The sequence below is a fragment of the Micropterus salmoides genome, unplaced genomic scaffold (genome assembly GCF_014851395.1).
Source record: "Micropterus salmoides isolate LMB-PRFRI ecotype aquatic unplaced genomic scaffold, ASM1485139v1 Ms_hic_scaffold_19, whole genome shotgun sequence".
Classification (NCBI taxonomy): domain Eukaryota; kingdom Metazoa; phylum Chordata; class Actinopteri; order Centrarchiformes; family Centrarchidae; genus Micropterus; species Micropterus salmoides.
In genome coordinates this window covers 10,609,581-10,632,884 of record NW_024041039.1, presented here as the reverse complement: position 1 = coordinate 10,632,884, position 23,304 = coordinate 10,609,581, and the positions used below count along the sequence as shown (strand labels likewise).

Genomic DNA, 23,304 nt, shown 5'->3' with positions numbered 1-23,304 from the left:
TAAGCACATTTTGCTGACAAAACACTGTGCTTTCATTTATTTAGAATTCTGGACTTTTACTTTGTGGCAGTGTTACTTGTACTGAAGCAAAGGATCTGATCTTCCACCACTGCATGCTAGCCTGTAATTGACACAAATTATTATGTGATATTTTCAGTGCAATATACAAGAGAGAAAAAAAAGTTTCTAGTGAAGAGGTGATGTTCCACTTACAGCTGCTCATAATATGGAATTGAAAATGCAAGTGTGGGGTTGTACAGTTTCTTCCAAAACAGCTGGAAAATTTACTTTACAAGAAATCACAAATGTCAGTATGTGACAAACGGCTAAGTTACTGGTATTTATCAACAACCCTATCAATCCCCAGAATATACATGATGTACCATGTAAAAATCATACTTATTTTCCTTTAAGACGTCTTATTTTATGAGCCTGTGGCCGCCCAAAGTGGGATGTGGTGCAGTACAGCTTGAAATTACCGCATAACTAGTATGAGCATATGTATTATAGCTGATAAGTCTCTTTGCTTCATATAAGGCGAGTAAATTAGTGTGTCAGTGGAAAGGCTGATTACACAATACACAGGCTTGTGCTGAGTCCTAATTCACCTCAAAGCCACACAACAACAGAGCTGTGTTGTGTGAATGTGCTGACCTGCTTGTCTAATCTTAGAAATTCTCACTCATGGTGTAACCATTCTGATCATCTATATTTATGCTTCAGGCAAACATGGAAACACTGTAAATATTGCACAAAGAGCGGGGAGTGAGTAGGAAACGCTGCAAACAAGAGGACAAGAGTGAAGGAAGAACTATGCCCTCTGTTGGCTGTGAGGTGAAACTACAGTAAACTGTTGCTTTGACAGAAAGTCAGCACAGACAACTTCCAATTTGTTGTGTTTATCCATGACTTCTTTCATCTTATGTTCAGTTAGATACAAATTTAACATCCAGTCATCCCACTTAAACTTTATCAGTGACCTCAAGCCTCATCCCCATCCTCCCTTCAGAGGAGGGGTCATTAGAGTCGACAATGCAGGAGGCAGAAATCAAACCCTACAGCAGAGGCTGAGGAGTGACTAACTGTAACTATAAAGACTGATAGGGCCTACAAGCCAAAGGAGGACAGCCTTGACCTCAGGCAGCACAAATCCTCAGAAATCAACTCGACTCTGTCAACAGTGAGAGGAAAATCCTGTCCGAGGAGCTGAGATCTAGTTTGTTTCCTTTTGTGTTTTCTACTTTGGAAGCCAGTGGAATGATTAGACAGGAAACCCTCATAAATATTCCACCCTTGAAGCTGCAACTATTTTGATAATCATCATTTTTCAAGCAGCAAAAATGCCAAACATCCTCTAGTTTAAGCTTTCCATTTGTGAGAATTTGCTGCTTTTCTTTGACATATGTCATAGTTCATTGAATATATTTGGATTGTGGGCTGTTGAACAAAACAAGACATTTAAAAGACATCATTTTGGGCTTTTAAGAAGGGCACCCTTCACTATTCTCTGACATCTGAAAGGCCAAACAGTAAATTGAAAAACCTATTGTGATTTATCGAATATAATCTTTATTGCAGTCCTTATTTTCTTCCAGTAAATGTCAATATTACTGTCAAATGTCACCTTTGAGTGAATACTGCATATCCTGTTTTGTAAGTATGCTTTTGCAGAGCCCAAATCCAATTTAAGGGACTTCAACTTGTTTTAAAGAAAAACAGGTAAAAAGCAGCAGTTAAAAACTGCTAAATATATCCTAAATATGACATATGTAATAAGTATTAAGTATGTTTTCACTGTGTGTGTGAAGTAAAGATAATGAAAACTTGCTCAAATTTAATTTTACACTAACACAAATGAATTTGTCACTATAGCACTAAAGTATTTGCATTCACGAGTCAGTAAATCCCAGGTGCAACAATGCAACTAACACAACTTCTTAGCCAACTTTAACAAAAATGATAAAAAGTCAAGCTGTGTTCTAACATCTGCAAGGCACTGTGTCACAATTATTCTGTAGTTGTTTACTGTCTCCATGTTTAAAACAGAAGCATGTCTATAAAACAGAAGCATGTCTAACATTATCCCCCTGAGAGAGCACCCTGAGGCTTTTTTTTTTCATTTTGGCAGGAAACAGGTGCCTCCTCCTAAACCTGGAAGGATAACTACGTCGCACAATATCAAGTGGGCACAATACATCTCAGAGTATTAAAGTAAACAGCTGCAGTGTAGGAGGCTTCTTGAGGTCGGGATCCAGCAACATTTCCATCAGAATCAGTGGCTTGTTGCTGAGTTTTGAGCTGACAGTGTAGTTCAAATCTGTATGCTGCATTTACTGAACTGAAATAAACTCTGTTTACTGTGTGACATATTATGAGTCCTTTAGATCATTTCACACCATCTCAAGGTGTTTTTTATAATGCTGAAAATAAAATGCTGTGATTCCCCTCCTACTTCCCTGCTGTATCAGGGAGACAATCAATCTGATCTACTTAATCAATCAGTGACGGGCCTTTGAACTGCAGACGTGATTTCCAGCAAGTCTGTCATCCCACCCTGTCGTCTGTGAAAACACTCCAGGGGGAGATTACTCCACACAGACCTGGATCGTAAAAACTCTTTTTATGTTAAAACACACACCCTCGTGCTTCACTGACTGGTTCTTGAATATCTCAGTGATAGCATGAAGTTACATCCACCTTTCTTAATGCATGAGGAGGAGGAGAAATAGCATTGTAGTTCCTAAAGGTCAGCTCATGAAAAAGGAGTACGGCCTGAGATCAGAAGCCATCCTGTAATAAAGCCCTGTATCTGGTCTTTTCTATCACAACTAAATTCAACATTTCAGTGCAACAACAACTTCCCCTGTCTCCTCTGCGGCTGCTAAAAGTGAGACAATGCTCTCCACCCCCTGTGTGGCTTCTATATAGGCAAAGAAGAGGAAGGGAAAAGGGAATGTTTTCCTCTCTCTCCCCACCCCTCTTCCCTCACCTCCCTGGGGCAGCGCTGTGTAGTAATAAACGTCCACCATAAATCTCCCCTTCATGCCGCCATCCCCTCCTCCAACTCCAACCTTCTTTTTTTGTTGTTAACAGCTCCTTTTCTTCTCCCCTGAACCCTGCCTTTCTTCTCCCCTCTTCTCTTTTCTATTGCAACCCAACCCTGACATTGACTCTGCACATGGCCGATGGCTGCTCTGTCATGGATTCAGAGGGCGGGATGGGAGTAAGACGATGGACCACAATAGATTTGTATAGGTTTCACTCTGTACAGGCCGGCTCCTTCAAATGTGGCTGTGATTGAATCTGGTGAGATCACTCCAATACAGGATCAGGTTTTCGCCTGCCTGATGGAATGACACATACATCCGTGCACATATTCAGCTCAGGAGAGCAGAATTATACCTGCTGGTAAAGAAGAGGAGAGGAGCTGTAATGGAAGTTAGAGAGAGAGAGAGAGAGAGAAGAGCTTAATGGAGAGAAACTGTGGTCTATAAACAGTTAACAGCCCTGGCTGCCTGAATTCACCGGAAAGTCCCACAAGTGACGTTACAGTCCAGCAATTAAGAGTAAATTAATTACAGAGTAGTGAATGGTAGCAGAAACCCTGAAGATAGTGCAGTGCCTCCCAGTAAACAACTACAGACTGAAGTACCAGACTTCTATAAGAAAAAGAAGGAAATAAAGTCGTAGTCTAATCTTGCCAAAGAATCTGATACATTTGCTTTAAAGTAAAGACTATTTCTCTAACAAAGTTAATAAACAGAACATGTACAGTATACTAAGTGTAAGTAACTTTTATGTATAATCCAATTTCTAAATTGTATAAACTGGCTTACTATAGATTTAGTAAAGATTTATTTGTTTTTCTGTATACTGCTAAGAAATAAAACCCGTCTGTATAGTATTCAAACTGCGTGCAACAGTGTAGTAATGTCAAACAAATTGACAAACCACTCAAGTTTGTCCCCGCAGAAGAGGAAGAAAAAAAAGTTAACTGAAAGTTAGTGACGCCCAGCGCTTGAAGCTCCTCCTGCATGGGATTATAAAGCAAATGTCGAGGCTGGCGAAGGACAGAGGGGGAGTTTTGCTGGGTCAAAAATACACAGGAGCTGCAAATCAGAAACTCAGCAGACCTGCGCAACTTTCAACAAGCAGTTTGTTTTTTTTTTCTCCTACTTTAAGTTAATTCTGGTCGCTGCAAAGATGACCACAGCTGTGGTTTCGCCTTTCTTCGACTTCGAAGTAATGAACAAGGTAACGTTAGCTTCAAAACTTTTTCTCTCTGTCGTCTTTTCCTGCAGTGTGAACTCTTGTTAGCCTGTTAGCAGCAGTGAGTTAGCCCGCTGTGGAGGAATGAAGAGCTGCATGATCGCGGCCCTCTACGGGGACGCGCCCCGCGCGGAGCCTGTTTTGTTTTGCTGTGTTTTTTTTTTTGTTTTTTTTGTTTTTTTCGCTTCGCTTTGACGCAACTGTTTGCTTATTTCGCCTGTTGTGTTGTCCTCGTAGGCGTCATTTACGTTAAACTAGTGTCTCAAAAGTGTGCCGAAGCCTGGCGGTAACTTGACTTGAACGATAACATTTGTTGAAATGGCAAATGCTGTCATATTCAACATGTGCCACATCAGCTAGCCTAACATTTAAAGTTTTGCTTGCCTGCAACGGTGCACTTTCGAGGGCAAACTGTCATCATGCTTAAAATGAGTTCAGTTTTGCGCCACTTAATACTCCACAAAGCAGCCACATGCTCGCTAATCATTGACCAGATTTGTCTGGCTTTTACCTGCTAATGCACCTAGAAAACTGTTTATATGATTAACCGCGTTAACATTAATACTTATTGGGAAATCACTTGTGGTGTTTGTTTTTAAATCGTAACGGTTCCCCGGTTAGTTAACGTCACTGCACTACTTTCGTTTGCATATATTTTCATAGTTTTCAGTGGAGTTAAGTGTAAAAGAGCAGTTTCCCCTCGCAGTTGTTAGATTTTATTTTCTGCCAGTTTTTTTTAATAGTCATGTAAAGAGTGACCAGTCACCCCTAGTTTTTGGAAGGGCATTGAAAAGCAGATCAGTTTTCCCTTGTAATTCAGCAGGATGCTTTGCCACTTTCATTATCTTTCAAATGAAGCAGCTTTGTGGTCACTAGCAGCCTGCTGGCCTCTCCTGTGCTGCTGCTCTATTTACTGAACAGGCACACATTCCTAACCAGGGCAACTTGCCAAACCAGCTGCTGTTCTATAGGCCCATATCCGCTTATGTTGTCAGAGCCAAAAAGAACATGCAAGAGAAGGCTGTGGATTTTTTTTTCTTCTCTCTAGCCCACCAGCTCTTTTAAATCAGGATCACTTTAACTGTAAGTCTTGCTGTATAATATTTGTTTTTCTAATCATATGTATTCTTTGTGTTTCTGCAGAACAACAAACTGCTCAGCTACAACCACAACCTGGGTGCTCCCCATCCCATCTCTGTCCCTTGCACTGGCACCAATATGCCCATCTCCAGCCCCACCGGAGCCCTGCTGGACAGGAAGGCAGTGGGATCTCCCTCAGTGGGAGGTGTGTACCAGCGGCGGCACTCTGTCAGCAGCACAAAGTTCAGCCAGAATCAGTTCCTGAACAGCCTGAAGGCAGCGGACCACTCCTCACTCATCTCAGGGGTTGGTAACAACAAGGAGAATCGTCTGCGAGACCGCTCCTTCTCTGAGACGGGTGAGAGGCTCCTCAACAAGTGCCTGGGCCCTGCCAGTCCCACCAATGGCGGCAGCCAAGTAAACTCCAGCCGTTACAAGACCGAGCTTTGCAGGCCCTTTGAGGAGAATGGCTCCTGCAAGTATGGTGACAAATGCCAGTTTGCTCATGGAATCCATGAACTGCGCAGCCTGAGCCGCCATCCCAAATACAAAACTGAGCTGTGCCGCACCTTCCACACCATTGGATTCTGTCCATACGGGCCACGCTGCCATTTCATCCACAATGCTGAGGAGCGCCGTGGACCTCCCCAGCAGTGCTCCCCTCTTAACTCTTCCAACAAGATGGAGAGGCCTCGACTGCAGCACAGCTACAGCTTTGCAGGCTTCTCCAACTCAGCTGGGCTGAGAGATAGCCCCACCTCAGTCACCCCCCCACCCATGTTCTTCCCTGATGAGGTCCCTGACTGGCCCAGCAGTAACCCCTTCACCTACTCCAGCCAGGAGCTGGCCAACCTGTTTGGGCCCAGTCTCAGTGCCGGTCCTGTAGGCACAGAGCCCAACACCCCTGCACCTCCCTCTCCAACAAGCACGCCTTACTATTTCAGACCCATGTTGGAGTCCCCTCAGATGTTTGAGTCTCCATCCAGCCCTCCCGACTCTCTGTCAGACCAAGAGGGCTACCAGAGCAGCTCTGGAGGCAGCCTGAGTGGCTCGGAGTCCCCCACGCTGGACACCACCCGCCGCCTTCCCATCTTCAGCCGCCTCTCCATCTCTGATGATTAGACTTCACGCATCCACCAGTGACTTTAAGTTCGATGAAACAAAGAGAACACGGCACTCCCCTCTACCTCTGCCCCTTTCTGAAGCTTCCCTGTCTTCCTGTACACAAGACACCGTGTTTGCTCCTTGTTAGCATTGTGCGGATGTAGTCACTTAAGGGACCTCTCTCAACTCAAATTATCATTTCATCCCTGTTTATCCACAGCAAGTTTTAAAACGCACCCTGCCATGTGTCATAGTGCCAAAAAAGGAGAGGAAATTGAACAATGAAAATCATGAGAACAAGAATTGACTGTTTTGCCAGGTGCCACTTGGTTTTTTTTTTTTTGTTTTGTTTTTTATTTGTTCTTGAATGTGTAGCAGCACAAGTGGCCTTGGAAAGGGGAGTGCATTGCACTAGCCCCCCACCCCCCACCCCATGATGACTATACCACTTCCCCTGAGCTAGCTAGAGGGTGCTCACTAACTTAACTGTAGATCTACCGCAGCCGTTTTTACAGACTGAGTTAAGACAAAAGGAAAAAAAATAAAGACCCTGAAAAGATATGAATAGTTTTTAAAGAGGAAAAAAAGTGCCTGGGGCGGTTTCTGCATGTGTTTAGGGTGAATGGACTACTGTTTGTTTGTTGGTTCTTTCTCATTTGCCCACCTCTCCACCCCCCCCTGTCACGGTTCTTCTCAAGCCCCGTCTTATGTAATTGTGGACTGGGTGAGTCTGCAGGAAGGACTTTGAACTGGAAGTTGGTTAAACCCCTCCCCCCTCCTGAGTTTTTCTCCTCCTGTTGCTGGTCACTGGCTCTCTTTTGGGAAGGAAGTCTTGATATCAAACTGATCATTAAACCTGTAAGACTTTGTCCCACCTCTCAACCCTGCTTTCATCCTCACCGATCCGGGGAATTCCAGCATTCCCATGGTGCAGTTGTACATCCTGCGACTTGACAAGATCAGATCTCCAAGCTATTTTACTTCTCCCCAACTTTAGAACCTGCTCCTATGAGCACTCTGTACTCATTACATCCCTTTTTTGCTTTCTTTATTTGATAATTATTTTTTATTAATGTTATTATTACGGTTATTATTGTTTGAAAAACTTTCCAGACAGAAGGTTTGCTTGTCACTGCTTATTTAACTTATCAGAACATATTTATTGGTGATCATATGCATTTTTTTTGTTAATTTTGTTTTGTATTTATCTGGATAATGAACAATAGAATATATTTTCTTTTATGTTAAATTATGATCTTCCATATTAATCTAAAGATTGTGAAGACGTTTTTGTCAGTTTTCCTTTTTTCACAGTTTAATATATTGTACTTCAATGACTTTTGTTCTGCAACTACACTTTGTCAAAATGAAACTTAATTTAAAGCAAAAAATGCAAAAAAAAGATGTTTTGCGTTTTGATTATTTATTGTCTTTTTTTTTTTTCTTACTCCCACTTATTGGACTGCAATTCCATCTAAACTAGATTTGCTTGTATTCATTCCTGATGTTTTCCCCTTCACATATTACAATAATCTGACCGTAACAGTAGCTAACTGTTATTACATTGATTCAACTCTCGGGTGTTGATATGTCTTCTGTCAGCAGTGTTCTTACACCCAGTCTTTTATAACAAGCAATATCTGTGACCAAATGGGTTGAGGAAAGTTTATTTTGTTTTCTGTTTAATTTGATTGGATGCTTGACGCACTTGCTTGGCCCCTTCTTGACCATTGGAAGTGCCTCATTGAATACATTCCAGGTAGCTACGGCTTCTCTGCCTTTTTATATTTGATAAAGGAGGACAATTAATTTTTTAAAGTCACTTGTTCTGCGTTGCCTTCACGTGTTTGGAAGAGTTGAACCAGATTTTGACACAAAGAAAGTAAAACAGTTGAATGTATTTTTCAGCAATGTTGTTTTCACTACAGTAATTTGAGTTTATGAGAACCTGTTGTGGTTTTTTTTTTCTCCTTTTGTAAGTATTGATTGCAGTTAAGTCAATAAACCCCGTATTTTTTTGAAAAGTTAAACTGTGTAATTGGTTGTGTACAAGGGTTGTTACAGACAATCGGGAAGATTTTAGATGCGCCTACACCTTATGCAGTTCTAGATACGATGCAGGAAGCTACAAAATCTGATCTGAAGATGAATTTTCAAATACCTTCTATACATGGCCTTTTTATCAGGTAGCAGTCGAGGAGACTGGCTATATAACATTTGCATAATACAGCCCTTCAGGGAATTGTTGTGGGAAAAGTATGAAGCACGCCCCATAAATCCACTTAGAAATGACTCATCTATAACTACAGAACTTGCTGCAGAATCATTATGTTTTAAAGTTTTCTTTGGTATCAAAGTAATTCAGGGATAGTTGTCTGGAGATCCATAGGTACATTGCAAATAGGAACTGCTAATGGCTAATTCGGCTTACTTTTAATTATTCCAATTTGCCAAAATGTGAACAAATATAGGTAAAATAAAAATGGTTGTAGCCCACAGATAACTGACTGCATGTCAATGTAATAATTTACTGTCAACTCCTTTTTTATGTAAAAGGACAAACTATGTTAACAAATGTTATAATTAAAGGTAGACTCATACAGAGATGTAATGGAAGAGGCTGTACTTGTGTGCATAATGCAGAACTATAGGGAGTTTCACTGTGGTGGAAGTTGATTGGTGAACTGCACAGAGAGCAGTCAGGGGTATTGACCTGGGGGATGATCAAACCCTGAGCATGTTTGATTACACAAAGACACAGCACTGCTGGTTTTAGCAGAAATATTGATCAGGGGGGGCTGTAACCGTAACATTTCCAAGAATAAAAAAGTGTGACATGCTGAGGTTATCACCTTATCAATGGTCCTGAGGTTACAAGTTAGCTGATCGATAAGTGTGTAAGGATATTCCTGATGAGTATGGGATAAACACTTAAATCAAAGATAGGCTCATAGTACCACATGCGGTCAATGTTATAAACATTTACATAGATAAATAAATGTAGATCATCTATTTCACTATGAATACAAGCAGTGTGGCATTTCAATAACAACACACTGTTGCTTCCCCTTCATATGCTCCACTCAACATCCACACTGCTTCTGCTTTCGCTTGCTGTCTTGACACTTCCGTCTGTTCATGTTTATATTCTCACAGATTGCAAAAATGAGCCAGAACAGGAACTCCCTTCGCCCCATACAATGATGGGCGCTGACCCATCACAGCTGACCCATGGAGGCCCCCTTGTTGCTTTATTCCATATAACCTGTGCCTGGCAGATTCTTGTCTTGTTCCTTTTCTCCCTCCACCCCCCTCCCTCATCTCTGAACAAGCTGCCTGCATGCTGAGCCAGATATTTTTCCTCTCTAGGCACACCAGTAAGTTAAATAGGGTAACAGCCTACCAAATATTGCCTTTTTGATATTCATAGGTGTTTATGGCCAGGGTGTGGTTGAATACTCACTACTTGTTATAGTTTCATTTTGTGTCACACGCTTGAAAGTGAAAATTCCCACAACATGTGGACAGTAAACCAAAATCCCTGTTGCATTTTAAAGCAGTGATCAACAACAAACATGAAAGAAGAAGTCAAAATGCAGACAGCATGTTTTACAAGTGGATTGTAGAAATTTTAATCGAAGGACTTACTCTTAAAAAAATATGAATATAAATGTAACTTGCTATTGAAGTAAAGTAACTGCAAACTCAGGGTGCTACGAAAGCAAGGCCTCATTGAAATGGTTCATGTTTCACCAGAGCAAAGAACAAGGATGGATGTTCTGTTTGGCCCTCTTTAACAGCTCAAAACATACCTAACCTTGCTGTTGTGTACTTTTTTTACTTTTATGAAAATTGCTTATAAACATGACATGTTTATGAAGGCCTCTACATAGAATGACTTCCATTTGAGGTCTCAAAGACCCCAGCTGTGACACATAGTTATAGACAATGGATTTTCATATGCTCTTTATCTGTGGTTGTTGTTGACAGTACTTTTTTATGCAGCACCCAAAATCCTAATTATAAGCCTATTCTAAAGACTGGTATTGGAGCATTTTTAACAGTCTGTTCATAGGAAATGTACAAGCCTAGTTTGTGGCAAAGGAGAGATTATTCATTTCAAAATGTTTCTACATTACTGGTTTTAATAAGGTCAGAAGGAAAGACAAACCTATTTAAAGGAAAGGTTTCTATATCTCAAATTAAACCAGGTGAGTGTGTGCACCTTCCTTTTTTGCTGCACCCTTTCAGAAGGTCTTAAACTGCAGCTTGAGGGACATGAAAGGGCTGTTTCCTGTTTGTGTGGTGTGTGTGTCTATGTGTATATAGAGGCACCTTGAGATGAAGTACTGTACCAGGAAGTGGGTTTCAGCAGCAGGTCTGAGGGTGGCGGAGGGAGGGGGTCTCCTGCTCTTTGATTTGTGAAGAAAAAAGAACAAAACTTCCATTACTTCATCATAGTTTACAGCAGGTTACTTTCCAATATGGAAACAGAACGGTGACACAGATCAAGTTTGCAATTCAGTCATTGCTTCCTACACAACAGGATAAAGCAGGTGTGTAGTTTTACTCTCAGTTCACAATCTTCATTCACCTTTAACCTGCACGGTTGAGCAAGAGAATGTGGCGGCATGTACACTTTGTAATTGTGTTATCAGGGGCAGGTTTACCTCTTTGTTTGAGAAAGAGGTGAGCAAATAGTGCTGGATGTGCTATTTCCCTTATCTGCAATCACAGCTGAGAGCAGGGTAGCTGCAACCCTGCCTGCATGCATGTATACATGTGTGCATGTATCTGTGTCTCTGCACTGTGTGAGGTGATGTTGGAGGGGTAATTAATGACCAGACAAGGGCTGAGGTTGACACTGAGTGAAGAGGTTAGTTTAGGGGCTATTCATAAGCTGCTATGTCTGTAGAAAAAACAGAGAAACGATTAACCTCCTGCAGACACACATACCAAAGCTCACTTTGGAAATATCCACCAATGTAAAAACTGTACCTTTAATGTCAGTGGAGGGATTAGATGTTCCTCTGTGAAGTGAAAATTATTGATCCACGGTGAGAGCATAAGCCTGCTTGTGCATGGTGGTCAAATTTCAAACAACAGTTTGACATTTTGGGAAATGGGCTTACTCATCTTTTTGGCGGGGAATTGAGAAGATTGATACCACTCAGATGTCTTTATGGTACGAAGCTAGAGCAGCTGGCTAGTGTAGCTTAGCACAAAGAAATGTAGACAGTTGAAAACAGCTAGCCTGAATCTGAAAATTCCACCTATCTACTCCACTGAAGCTCACTAATCAACACTTGTTATCTTGTTTGTTTAATCTGTACAAAAACCAAAGCGTAAAAATTATGTTTTACCTGGGTTACATGCCACTTTGGTTTAGGGTTTTCTTAATTACAGCCACATATGATCAATATGCAGTGTGTCTGTCACAGTGATCAAATGTTTGGCCTTGCTGTTACAGGACCGACTTCTAAATCTGCCACTGCTTCTAATGGGCCGATCTTGCATATGTATAGTGAAAGTACACTTACAATCTCTCCACTCCTTTTTAACTCTGCACATGTGGTTAATTTCCTCATGGCTTCACATGGGGGATTGTGGGGAGTTAGAGTCTTGTTTTCCCAAATATTGAAACTTTTCCCTTAATTATGGGGATATGTTTTATAATGTGTTAACAAGGGGCCTTCTCATCCCATCTCTAATCCCTTCCTGTCTATTATCAGCCCGTGTATATTTCATGTTTGGGAAGTTAACCTTCTGAATACAAAACAATACTTTGAGTAACATAGAAAGTGGAATATCCAAATTTACATTTCTGAAAAATTGTAGGGATTTTCATTTGCTTTGTCTTCAAAGCAGAATATAATTAAATATGCATTTTTCTTCACAATTTCCCCTACATACATGTTTCTGGGTAATCACGTTTCATAAAATATCTCATCAGATTATGATGCGGTTGAGCTAACTTCAGGCTTTACAGTTTTAGTAATCACATGCTCTAATCTCAGTGTATGTAACACTTTTTTCTTTTGCCTGCGCCAAATGGCAAGCTTTATCTTTGTGGGTCTATGGCCATATGTGTCACAGTGTGACTGATTGTAGATCAACAAAGACAACAGTCACAACCACTCCCTGATCCTGTGGGTTTAACCCAGGCACTCTGCAGCCCTATTATCTAGGTGACTGAAACTATGACACACACAGCTTACCAAGTAATGACCATTAGCCCAGCCAGGATCCAGTGTCACATGTGCTTTTCTTCCCCTGGACTAAGTGGCAACCCTTGACCTGTAAAAGAAAGGGAGAAAAAACACATATGTGTTGAGCAGAAGAGCAGAGAGGTGAGGAGGCTTCAGAGGAGAGCACTGGTGATGGCTGTCTGACAGGTTGTGGAAACACACCCTTCCACTCCTTAGTGTGACAGAAAAACAAACACAGAGCCACTAAACTCTTGCAGTGCCCCGTGCTAATGGACAAGCGATGACTTTTTCCTAATGAGACGAGCTGGACCACAGAAAGGGAAACGAGGTCTGGCCAATGGGAGAGCCCTTCCCGAACCTGACACTGTTGTGCTTTGGGTTTCTGGTCCACTGGGCCGAGTGAATCACTCCCTCAGCTCTTCTGAGTGCTGAACCACTTAACTCTTCCTGTCTCAGGCCTAGTGGCCTCCATTAAGAGAGCAACATCTGCTAAACAGCATTTCAATAGGAAAAAGGTAAATATTAAAGAAAGAACTAAAAATAAACATTATTTTGTGTAAGTAAAATATGATAATTGAGTTTTTTCTCATTTCCTACCCCAGTAATAACCTCGTAACCCCTTGCTGAGGTCCAGACTCGTAGGTTGGGGATCACTAATCCAATTCACTTTATTTGGAGGTAAAACCAGACCTGAAATGTATAAGTATGGGAGGTTAAAGTTGAATCAAGGAGTTAGTCAGTAAGCCATGATGGATGTTTACATGGATAGTTCGGGAAATAATTTGACCTTTCGTCCTTGTTTTCTCTTCCAGACAAGTTTGGTTAACATGGAGGTAAGTGTAAAACCTGTATGATTGTGTTTGTTGCTCTTCTTTTCATTTTAGCAATGTTGCCATGTTCCCAGATCTCAGCAATTGACTGATGTTGTGTAACTTTCCATTCTGTTTCAAAGCTTTTCACAGACACACCATGGCTGAAGGGTTAGGGTTAGGGTGCATTACAGTTCAAGAAATATAGAGGAGAGACTACACAGCTTGCTTACTTGCCACTTATGTCCTAAGTGTGTGATGCATGATAATGAACACCACTGAACCATACTAAAGCTAAAAACAGCATGTTTCCTCACACATGATTCTCAGTTTTGTTTTGCAGCATCTGTTTCCTCCGGTAGCAGCAGCGCCACCAAACAACCTCTTCCTCACTTCTTCAACAATTTTTAGTTTCTCACCAGTTCGATACTGATTTATATGACCTCACACACACACACCACAGAAATAAACACACTCCTACGCCACCCCTAACCGCCTACAAATGTGCACTGGACCATGATAGAAGCTAGTTGACTAACCAGTTGCCGTGAGTCACTCAGGCCTTTTAAAGGCATAACCAGACAGAAGATGACATCAGTGATAGTTTTACAGGAAGTCCTTGCTCTATCTTGTACAGAGGCCAAGTCTGCGCTATGCACAGATGATCATCTGGTATCTAACACTCAACGCAATCACATGATGTTGATGAAAGAAAAAAAATTACAAAATGGTGAAAACGTGATAAAGTACAAGCTACTTCAAGGCCAGAAACTTTGAAAAATGGGGACTCTGGGTGCTTGAAAGATAAAGAGAGACAAGAGATAGTGAGACAGAGACGATGACTGGACTAAAGTCACCCTCCTGCTAATGTAACTATGGCTGTATCATCTTTTTGTTTGAGTTGTAAACAAGGCTTAGATATCTGGCCTTGGGAGGTTAGGAAATAGTTAAAAGTGAACTCTGTATCTCTGTCTCTCTTTCTGTGTGTGCGTGTTTCTGTGCGTGTGTGTATATTTCACAATGATCCTCTGGCTGAGGCTCAGAGAGACGAAGATAAGAACTGACTGTGAGAAACCGCAGATCTCACACCCACTCACTAAGAAAGAGCACACAGAAACACACAGGCGTACACGAAGAAAGTACACACAGTAACATACACACACATACAAGTCGTGCAAGCTTCTGCTCGTACGACGTCTGAACCATGGCCTAAAAACACAAAGCAGCGTCCGCTGGAAAGGCACATTTAACAGTTGACGCTGGGTTCCCTCAGGGACGTGTGTATGGCTCTGATTGAGGAATTTAGCTGTAAAAACACAACAGAGATTATTTGGAATTGTCTGACTGTTTCACATTTCTCAAGGCGAGTCTTCCATCGTGATAAGGCCCGGCCCGAAACCTGTCCTGCGCTCACCCTCAAGCCTCACCTGCTAACCTGCTGTGACATGCACTCACACAGTTAAGCAGGAAAAAAGAATTAGAGCGTAACTGTACACAAAAGCCTTTAGCAATGCTGGTGTCAGGATATTACTAAACCAACAATCACAAACCCAGTGGGCCCACGGTGTACTGTTTCTATGTGAGACTTTTTGTAAACTTAACCAGGGTGACAGACAGTTGACTCAAATTAAGATTGCACTTTGACTTGGGTCCAGAGATGTTGATTTGTGAGTTAAAACTTAGACGCGAGTCAGACAAAAATGAGGACTTCAGACTTGTCTGGACTTAAAATGAGACTGTGTAACTTTTAAATGACTAACAATCTCCCATTCACAATTTAAAAAGTTGTTTAATTTACACTGGTTTTCTGCTACAGCCTTACTTGGCCTGGTGTTACTTGTATGACTGCTAGATTATGGCATCTTATTTTAGCTGAATAATTGGGTATCTGATGTAAAAGGTGGGATGTGCAATTCTGAAGAAATCCATGACCAAATGCCATGATAAAGAGCAAACAGAAAGAAATGTAAGTAACATTAGCCTGTCGCTACAGTTGCTGCTGTGAAGCTAACATTCAGAGAGGATGAGATGGTTCCAGAAACAGCACGGCAATACTCACAACTCTCAAAATAACGGCATATCTTGGCAAAGTAGAAAGTAAGCTAAATGTCCGTGGGCAAGTAATTTAATGCTATCTCACACACGTATCATGGCTGCAATGGCTGGAGTAGTGTTGTGTGCCAGGGCTGTGTATAAACACCAGATTTGTGTTCAGCGTAAACACAGAACAGACAGCTAGCGGACTGTGAGGAGATTGGCTGAAATTAACAAAAAGACGTGTATTGGATTAGATTTACTTACCCTACCTTCAATTAGTCTTCTTATGCTAGTCTTACATTATAGTATGTTACAGATAAACATTTCAGTTTTGTTTATTACAATAGTAATGCGAGATGAATTGGTTTCGTAAGCAATAAAACACACTATTGCCCAGTTCAATACACTCAGGGGTTTTGCTGCTACAGCCTCCCTTGTACTGGCATGACAGCTAGCTTGTGGTGGCTAATGCTAGCCAATGTTAGCTAACTTTAGATAGATATTCCTGTATAACTGACATTACTGAGTCAGTTTTCTCACTATATAACTCTTATGCCCGTCTTACAATTTTAACATGTTACAGACAAACTTGTCAATTTTTAAAACTGACAGCAAACTCACCCTCACAAGAGACTTGGGGGTTTTTTTTGACTTTGGTCCCATGTCACCTCATGATAATGTCTTTAAATAGAGACTACATAACTTCGTAAGCAATTAAAAAACATAATTGCCCAATTCAATACACTGAGAAGGTTTGCTGACAGCGTCACTATCTGTTATGACAGCTAGTGTTAGCAAACTTTGGATAGATAATGCTGGGTAACTGACACTACTGAGTCAGTTTGCTGACATTATTTTGACCCTTTATTATGACCTCTACCTGTTATACACACACCTCACATATATGTGTATCACAAAAGTAAAACAAGAAGTGCATTGTTCCTCATCAGGAGACAAGTTTGTTGTGGTTGATTCCCATTCGTTTTCATTTTGCCACAGCCTTATTTGTTTTGGTATGACTGGTAGCTTGTGGCAGCTCTAATAGAGCATGTTAGTTAACACCCAGTTACACTTTGAAATAGGTCACATTATGGAAGCTGCCACTTTACTGTGACTCCAAAGCAAGTGGCCACTGTTCAGCTACTGGTAATGTAGTCTTCATTTTCAACAACATAAAATATCAGAACAATTAAAAACAAACAAAACAGCATAAGGCAGGAACGGTGACCTTGAAATTTAATTATTTAAATAAAAATAAAAAAATTAATTATTAGGTCGATGCATCTAAAGGATTTTGTGTTAGCTTCAAACAACTTTGAAAGGAGAATATTCAAATTCTATTAATTTTATCACTCAGCATTTAAACCTGAAAGACTTGCAATTGAATTGTAATTTGATTATGAAGACTCAATTTGAAAGTTTCCTCATGAGGGATGATTTGAGATTTGCTTTCACATGGTTAGAGTCTTTGACTTGCCCCAAAAGACTTAAAACAGCTTTGCTTGGGTCTGCATCTACCCAAGAAAAAACTTAAACCACCTACACAATAGCTCTTTGCGGGGAAACAATAAATTTGTTCTCAGAGGGGAACTCATCTGGGTTTTCCACTCTGCGAATCACGCATCATTGTTACAGGAGACACAGAATAACAGGCGAGAAGGGTTAGAGCAGGCTGGGGCCCGGAGGAAGGCCGCAGCACAATGCGAGGCAAAGGAGATCTCTATAAATCACAGCCCTAACCGATTCCCCACCTGTGTCCGTTCCCAGAAACACAGAGTCACACAAACAGCTGCCCTGCTCTGGAAAACCATCATGACCACGATACTCAGACACAAAGTCACACAATCAAGAGTTTTGGATATCAGACAGCAGCAGTGTGTTGAACAAACTACCCCTTTAAGGCAGAAATTGTAGCTTTGGCATAAGATTTTGGTATGACGTTCCACAGTGGCGCACACACAGCTGCACAGTACAAATTCATGCTTTGCACACACGCGATCAAACAACACGATCAAACAACACAGCCATTAATTTGATTAGAAGGCTCTTAACAATTTCCAGTTTTCGATCTTTAAAGGACATTGTGGTCGCAGCCAAACCAAAAGCCTAAAATAAATTAATGTCATCCATAAACCACCATGATATTAACAGTAACACAGTGCTATCCAGATTTACAGTATTTCCCAGTAATAGGTCGTCAGTGTTTCTGGAGGTGACGCATCAAATGTGTGTGTATGTGTGTATGTACAAGTCTGCCGCATATGTAAACACATCTGAATGTGTATGAGCATGCAAACACATCAATGTGTATGAGTATGTGTGCTAAAGGGGGAAGGTTGTTTACTTGGGCAGCTTCTCAGAGTCTCCTGGCCGGCTACCACTTCCTGCCCCTGTGCCTGGAGCAGCAGCCTGTCTAGTCAGCCACCTCGGGCTGACAGGGAGACCACATGCTAAAAGACTTATTGGCCTACTTTAGAAGACCTATGGGAGAGAAGGGGACTATATGCCTTCTCTGGGTGGGGCTGGAACTGTTTTCAAGGGAGATTGGGGGGTCTAGAGGGTGTCTGATTTTTTTAATAAAGCACTCTACCTCCCTCCCCTCTCTCCCTACTTTTCCTCTGAGTGCTTACAGCTGCAGGGATGGAGAAGGGGGGCATAGCGGAACAGAGCGAACAGGCTCAGCATAGAGAGAGCCCTTCATGAAGTCACATCTGGACCTTTCCCAGAGAACTCAATGGAGCGGAGAGGCTAATGAAAGTCTTAAGTTATGTAATTGAGCTCTTCCATGTGCACCAGACGGTAATGTTGGCCTGATCCGCAGCACAGGATGTTAGCAAAATCCTATGGACATTTATGTCCCTCACAAAAGGCCTGAAGAACACAGCCGTGCTCATGCTGCTACTGTCATGCCTGTAGCAGCTTGCTAAACCAGAATCTGAATATAGTAGAGCTCCAGCCCCATACATGGAGTCACTGCAGAGAGAGACTTGGCCTGTGAGGCATAACAAACAGGGTTTGGCATTTACTGCTACTAACAGGGCTACTTATGTTGATTGGCCCATGTTGTTTTGCTGTAGTTAGGCTTCCACTGTCCGGCAGCAGTGGAAAATCACGAGAGAATTATGAACATTAAGTACAGCGCATGATTAAATGTGGTGTACGATGATTCTTTTTGAACCTTGTTCAAAGTGTAAACAATTGTAATGTAATTTTGAGCCTTGCAGTTTATGACAAACATATGTCTGCTTATGTATTGTTATGCTTAGCAGTGACTTGTGCAGAGAGGCTGTAAAATAAGCTGCCTGGCTGGTTATGGGTGGGAGGGGGAAAGAAAAACCTGCACTGGCGGATAACATGGTGAGAGCTGAAGTGATGAATGCTAGGGAACACACGTATATACAGTATGTGTGTAAATGCAAACAAGCCTGAAGTCATGTGCATGCGTGTGTGTGTGTGTGTCCATATGTATGTTACAAATGTGGGATGGGTGTATGTTGTAACCACAATCAGATTGAATAAGGTGTCCAGTGTCAGCTCTAGCTTTGATTTACTTTCCACGGCCAGGGGGAGAAGAAAGAGAAGAAGCAGAAGCAGAGGAGATGCTCTTGAAATGAACACCTTGGTAAAACCTGCCGCTGTATAAAGTGTCAGTGTTGGGCCTCTCCATGGCGTGGTGCCAAGCCCAGAGCCACTATCACCTCCACCACCACACCACTGTGCCTTCCATTAATAAAAGAGAAGAATAACAGTGACGGAGGGGAAGATAGGCCAGAGCAACGATACATTACCTGCCAATTAGACGAAGGGCGGAGGCAATGAGGGGAAATGCAGACCATATGGGAGGCTATGTGAGGGGCCACCTGACCCAAGGGGCCCACAACTTTCACGTCAACACTCCTCGCCAAACTGAACCTGTTTGAAGTCTTACATAATGCTCTGAATACCACCCTCTTCTCGTTCTCTCTCCCCAGTCTTTCCAACCTCCTCCTCCCCTCTTGCCCTCTGCTTTCCACTTTGAGACCACAACCACAAAGACTGGCCCCAGCCAAGACAAACACAGCCCAGAATCAAATCAATTTTGAGAAGTTATGGTGCGACTATTATAGCTTAACACGCCTCTGACAAGCCGCATGAGATGGTACCCTCATGAGTGTGTGAAGAATGAAGGCCGTTACATTTGTAACGTGAGCGATCCGACACACAAGAGACATAACAGCAGTTGCCACTGGCAATTTCCTTCTTTGTGCATCCTTTATATAACATGCATTAGTAATTCTGATGATTATTCCTTGAAAGTTGCTCAGTGGAATAAAGCATACCTTGGCACAAATTTCTTATACCAAATCATTACAGAACCTTTCCTTGTGTTTTCCAACGCTTAAAAAGAGAATTTTCCAAACACTTCCTTTTGATGAAGGAGCTAGAGTTTAGCATTATTTTAACAAGCATGCAATAAAAAGCTTTAAGAAACAGTTTGATATTTTGAGAAACTTGCTTTCTTGTTAAGAGTTAGATGAGATTGATATCCCTTTCATGTCTGTCTGTTAAATGTAGAGACATACAGCCAGCATCCGGTTAGCTTTGCTTAGCATAAAGACTAGAAACAGGGAAATAGCAACCCTGGCTCTGTTCAAAGGTAACAAAATCTGCCTACTAGCACCTCTCAAGCTCATTGATTAACCCATTATATCTTGTTTCTTTAATTTGTTGTGCAAAAACAACAAGTCATGGTTTTTGGGGGGTTTATGTACCAGACTATTTTTTGCTTTGGTGCAGCAACATCCTGGAGTCCTAGCAACCTCAGGTGATGACAAGGCTCCCAGCTATGAAATTATCTGGGACATAACCCTCCCGTTTTTACACTTTGGTTTCTGTAAGGATTAATCAAACATGACATCATATGTTTATGAGCTTTAGAGGTGCTTGTAGGCAGAATTTTGACTTTGGACAGCGCCGGGCAGGCTGTAGCTTCATATAATGTCTACAGATATGTCTCAGCAAAAAAGCGAATGAGCAAACTTCCCAAAATGTCAAACTATTTCTTATTAAACACACAGTGTGCAATGGCTGTTCTGCTGCCTCAGTCTGGCTAGTGCAAGAGAGGCTCGTGGCCAGGTCTAGTCAGAACCAGAAGGGCCGGCAGCAGCTCTGTGGAAACACTGACTCACCAGCCAGGGGCCTTAACTCAACTCTACCTCCTCACAGCTGGCTGACGGGAAAAAATAATTTTATTTCTAAAACACCTTTATTGTTACAACACAAAACTTGCATGAAAACCATACCACAGTCCAGAAGAATAAATCTAACACCTTGCACAAACTGCCCCAGAATCTAATTCACATTAAAAACCAAGCAGCGCTGCACCACGACTCCTAATCCACTATTAAAGAGAAAAGGGGAGAGAGAGGGAAAGAGACAGAAAGCTGTATCATTAATGTGGTTGGACCCCTGGGAGACTGTTGGGTAATCATAAGCCTCTTATTAGACGACTCTCCTCAGAGAACTTGTGGTTTAATCTTATAAAACTTTGAACACCCACTCCCTGCATGCTCTACCACTGGCTTATTAGTAACCGTTCTGTTTTTGGTGCTCCACTGTGGTAAATGGACTTGTTATACTTAAGGCTTACTTAAAAAATGCCACTTTGACGGAGCCCCATCTGAATTATGGTAGAAAAGCACAGGGCAAAAGGCTGTTGAGGTGTCGTTAGACTGACAGGTTTGTTTTTCACACTGTTTTGTACTGTTGCTGAAAGCTGAATCTTTCATCAGCCCATCCTGCTCAAACCTTGTACTAAGTCATATGCACAGGGCCGTATATGCCACAGCACTTAAAGTAAAGTTATATTTACACAACATAGAGAAACTCTTTAACACATCGTAGTTTAAAAATGTGTGTGTAAATTCTGTGGTTTCACATTATTTGTGTATTTATGTTTCAGATAAGAGGTCTCCTTCTGAGTGCCGTGGTGGGCCAAAAGTCAGGTTTTCTTATTTTAACCAGGTACCTTCAACCAGATAAGAAAAATGTATCACTTGAGCATCATGGTGCTTGTTGAGCTCATTTTTTGCCCAACTTAGGGAAACAGGAAACAGCAGTGACAAAGGAAGTCACAGAATAATAACAACAATAGCTGTGGTGAAAGAGGCAGCTCAGAAAATATGAGAATTTAACCATTTGATTGCTCAAATAGCTATTCTAAGGTCAGAGCAAAGCAAAAAAGAATTAGCTGTGATCCTCTATAGAAAAACAGTCAGTTTAAAAGTGTTGATGGTGGCATCAAGATGAAAGGCAAAGAAGTACAGAAATATGACTATGTTAGACCATTTTCAGACAGCTGATGTAGCAGCTTTTTTTAAACTTTAGATAGAGCCAGGCTGACTGTTTCCCTGCTTGTGGTATTTATGCCAAGCTAAGAGTCTCCTGGATCTAGCCTTATACTTAACAAAGACATGAGAGTGGTATTAATCTTCTCATCTAACTGTTGGCAAGAAAGTGACTAGGCATATTTGTCTGTATCAGGGTATTTTCATTATCAGAAACACAAAGCAGCTAAAGCAGAGCGATCACAGTTGCAGTAATCGATGGTGAGACGTTCTAATTCTTAAACTGTACATCACCTCCACCCCCTGTGTTCACTCTGCAGTCCATGATTTGGTGTGAATCTGAGTTCCAGCACCTGTGTCCAGGGCTGCGGAGACCTCTTGGTCTCTAGGCCAAGTTCCATGTCCGCTCTGATTATAGCACTAGAACAATGCAAGCCATTGTGGGGCGGCAAGCGTGGAATCTCTGCAGCTTTCTCCATCATCTCTTTCAAACGCTCTCATTCAGCATACACACCCACACATGCACACAAAAGTGGTGTAATGGACTACAGAGTTAAGCGAACCACATAAAGGTAAAAATGTATGGTGTTTTTTTGGAGTGAGCATGAAATATGGTTGAATGGGTCCCTGGTGCTCAGGCAGCCTGCCAAGACTTGAAGCAGGCAGTAGAAATTCATCACAGTTAGGCGCACATATGCAGTCACACACACATTTTCCTTGCTGGAGACCTCAGGCCACAGGGGAAGAGTAATCTGACATGCCACACAGCAAGGCTCTCTGCAATTAGACAGTCACTTTATCACCCTACTCTCTTTCCATCTCTCTCTCTCTCTCTCTCTCTCTCTCTCACACACACACACACACACACACACACACACACACACACACACACACACACACACACACACACACTCAATTAACAAACACACAAAGGTGTAATCACTCACAAACACAGTGCCAAACTCAAAACTGCTATTATCTGTCATTAGGGACACACACACTCAGAAACACATTTTGCAGCTCTACATTCTCCATAAGCAAACACTGTTGGCCTTACTAGCTCGCAAGTTCCAGAGTACTGACCCCTGCAACGAGAGTTATAAATACTTATAAATAGAGAGGTTTTATGTCGTGCCTGTCCCTTCTAGGGAAGACTGGGAGGATCAGTCATAACCTCTGCGACCCACAACCTTTAACCCCTTACCCCGGGGGCTCAGTAGATGTGCTGAGAGTCCGTGATGTCCAGAGGGGTACACAGGAGTATTAGCTTTTATATGGTCTGTGCTCATGTCCCCCCTTCCCCCTTCATTTCCTGGAACGCATCTTGAGTTACACCATTCTGCATGTGTACCCATTTGAACATGCAAACTGATACATGTAAGTAGATTTTAACAGTGTGTAGTGCAGTGTGTATGTATGTATACAAACACGCACACCTTGACTTTTTCATTTGGTGTAACCTTACGTTTT

At 41.8% G+C, this 23,304-nt stretch overlaps 1 protein-coding gene and 1 long non-coding RNA gene across 3 annotated transcripts in view; one reads left to right on the top strand and one right to left on the bottom strand.

Annotated features, from left to right (window-relative positions):
* Positions 1 to 16,504, bottom strand: part of LOC119909894 — a 39,904-nt gene extending 23,400 nt beyond the window's left edge. The window contains exons 1-3 of one of the 2 annotated variants that reach the window (XR_005445565.1): positions 15,773 to 16,504; positions 12,672 to 12,750; positions 10,789 to 10,865 (exon numbers count right to left, since the gene is read on the bottom strand). This is a non-coding gene — a long non-coding RNA (uncharacterized LOC119909894). Of the gene's footprint in view, positions 1 to 10,788; positions 10,866 to 12,671; positions 12,751 to 15,530; positions 15,740 to 15,772 lie in introns of those variants that run through there. The other variant, XR_005445566.1, reaches the window with a different exon arrangement.
* Positions 4,061 to 8,483, top strand: zfp36l1a (zinc finger protein 36, C3H type-like 1a). Its single transcript, XM_038728153.1, has 2 exons — positions 4,061 to 4,254; positions 5,413 to 8,483. Exons 1-2 carry the CDS (start codon positions 4,204 to 4,206, stop codon positions 6,469 to 6,471), a joined length of 1,110 nt encoding a protein of 369 aa, XP_038584081.1. The 5' UTR covers positions 4,061 to 4,203; the 3' UTR covers positions 6,472 to 8,483.
* Positions 16,505 to 23,304: the final 6,800 nt, after the last annotated feature.

Excerpts from the sequence above, each read along its gene's own strand:
- zfp36l1a (XM_038728153.1), top strand. The coding sequence starts at position 4,204 with ATGACCACAGCTGTGGTTTCGCCTTTCTTCGACTTCGAAGTAATGAAC. Across the intron at positions 4,255-5,412 it reads ACTTCGAAGTAATGAACAAG|AACAACAAACTGCTCAGCTA; the intron begins GTAACGTTAGCT and ends GTGTTTCTGCAG.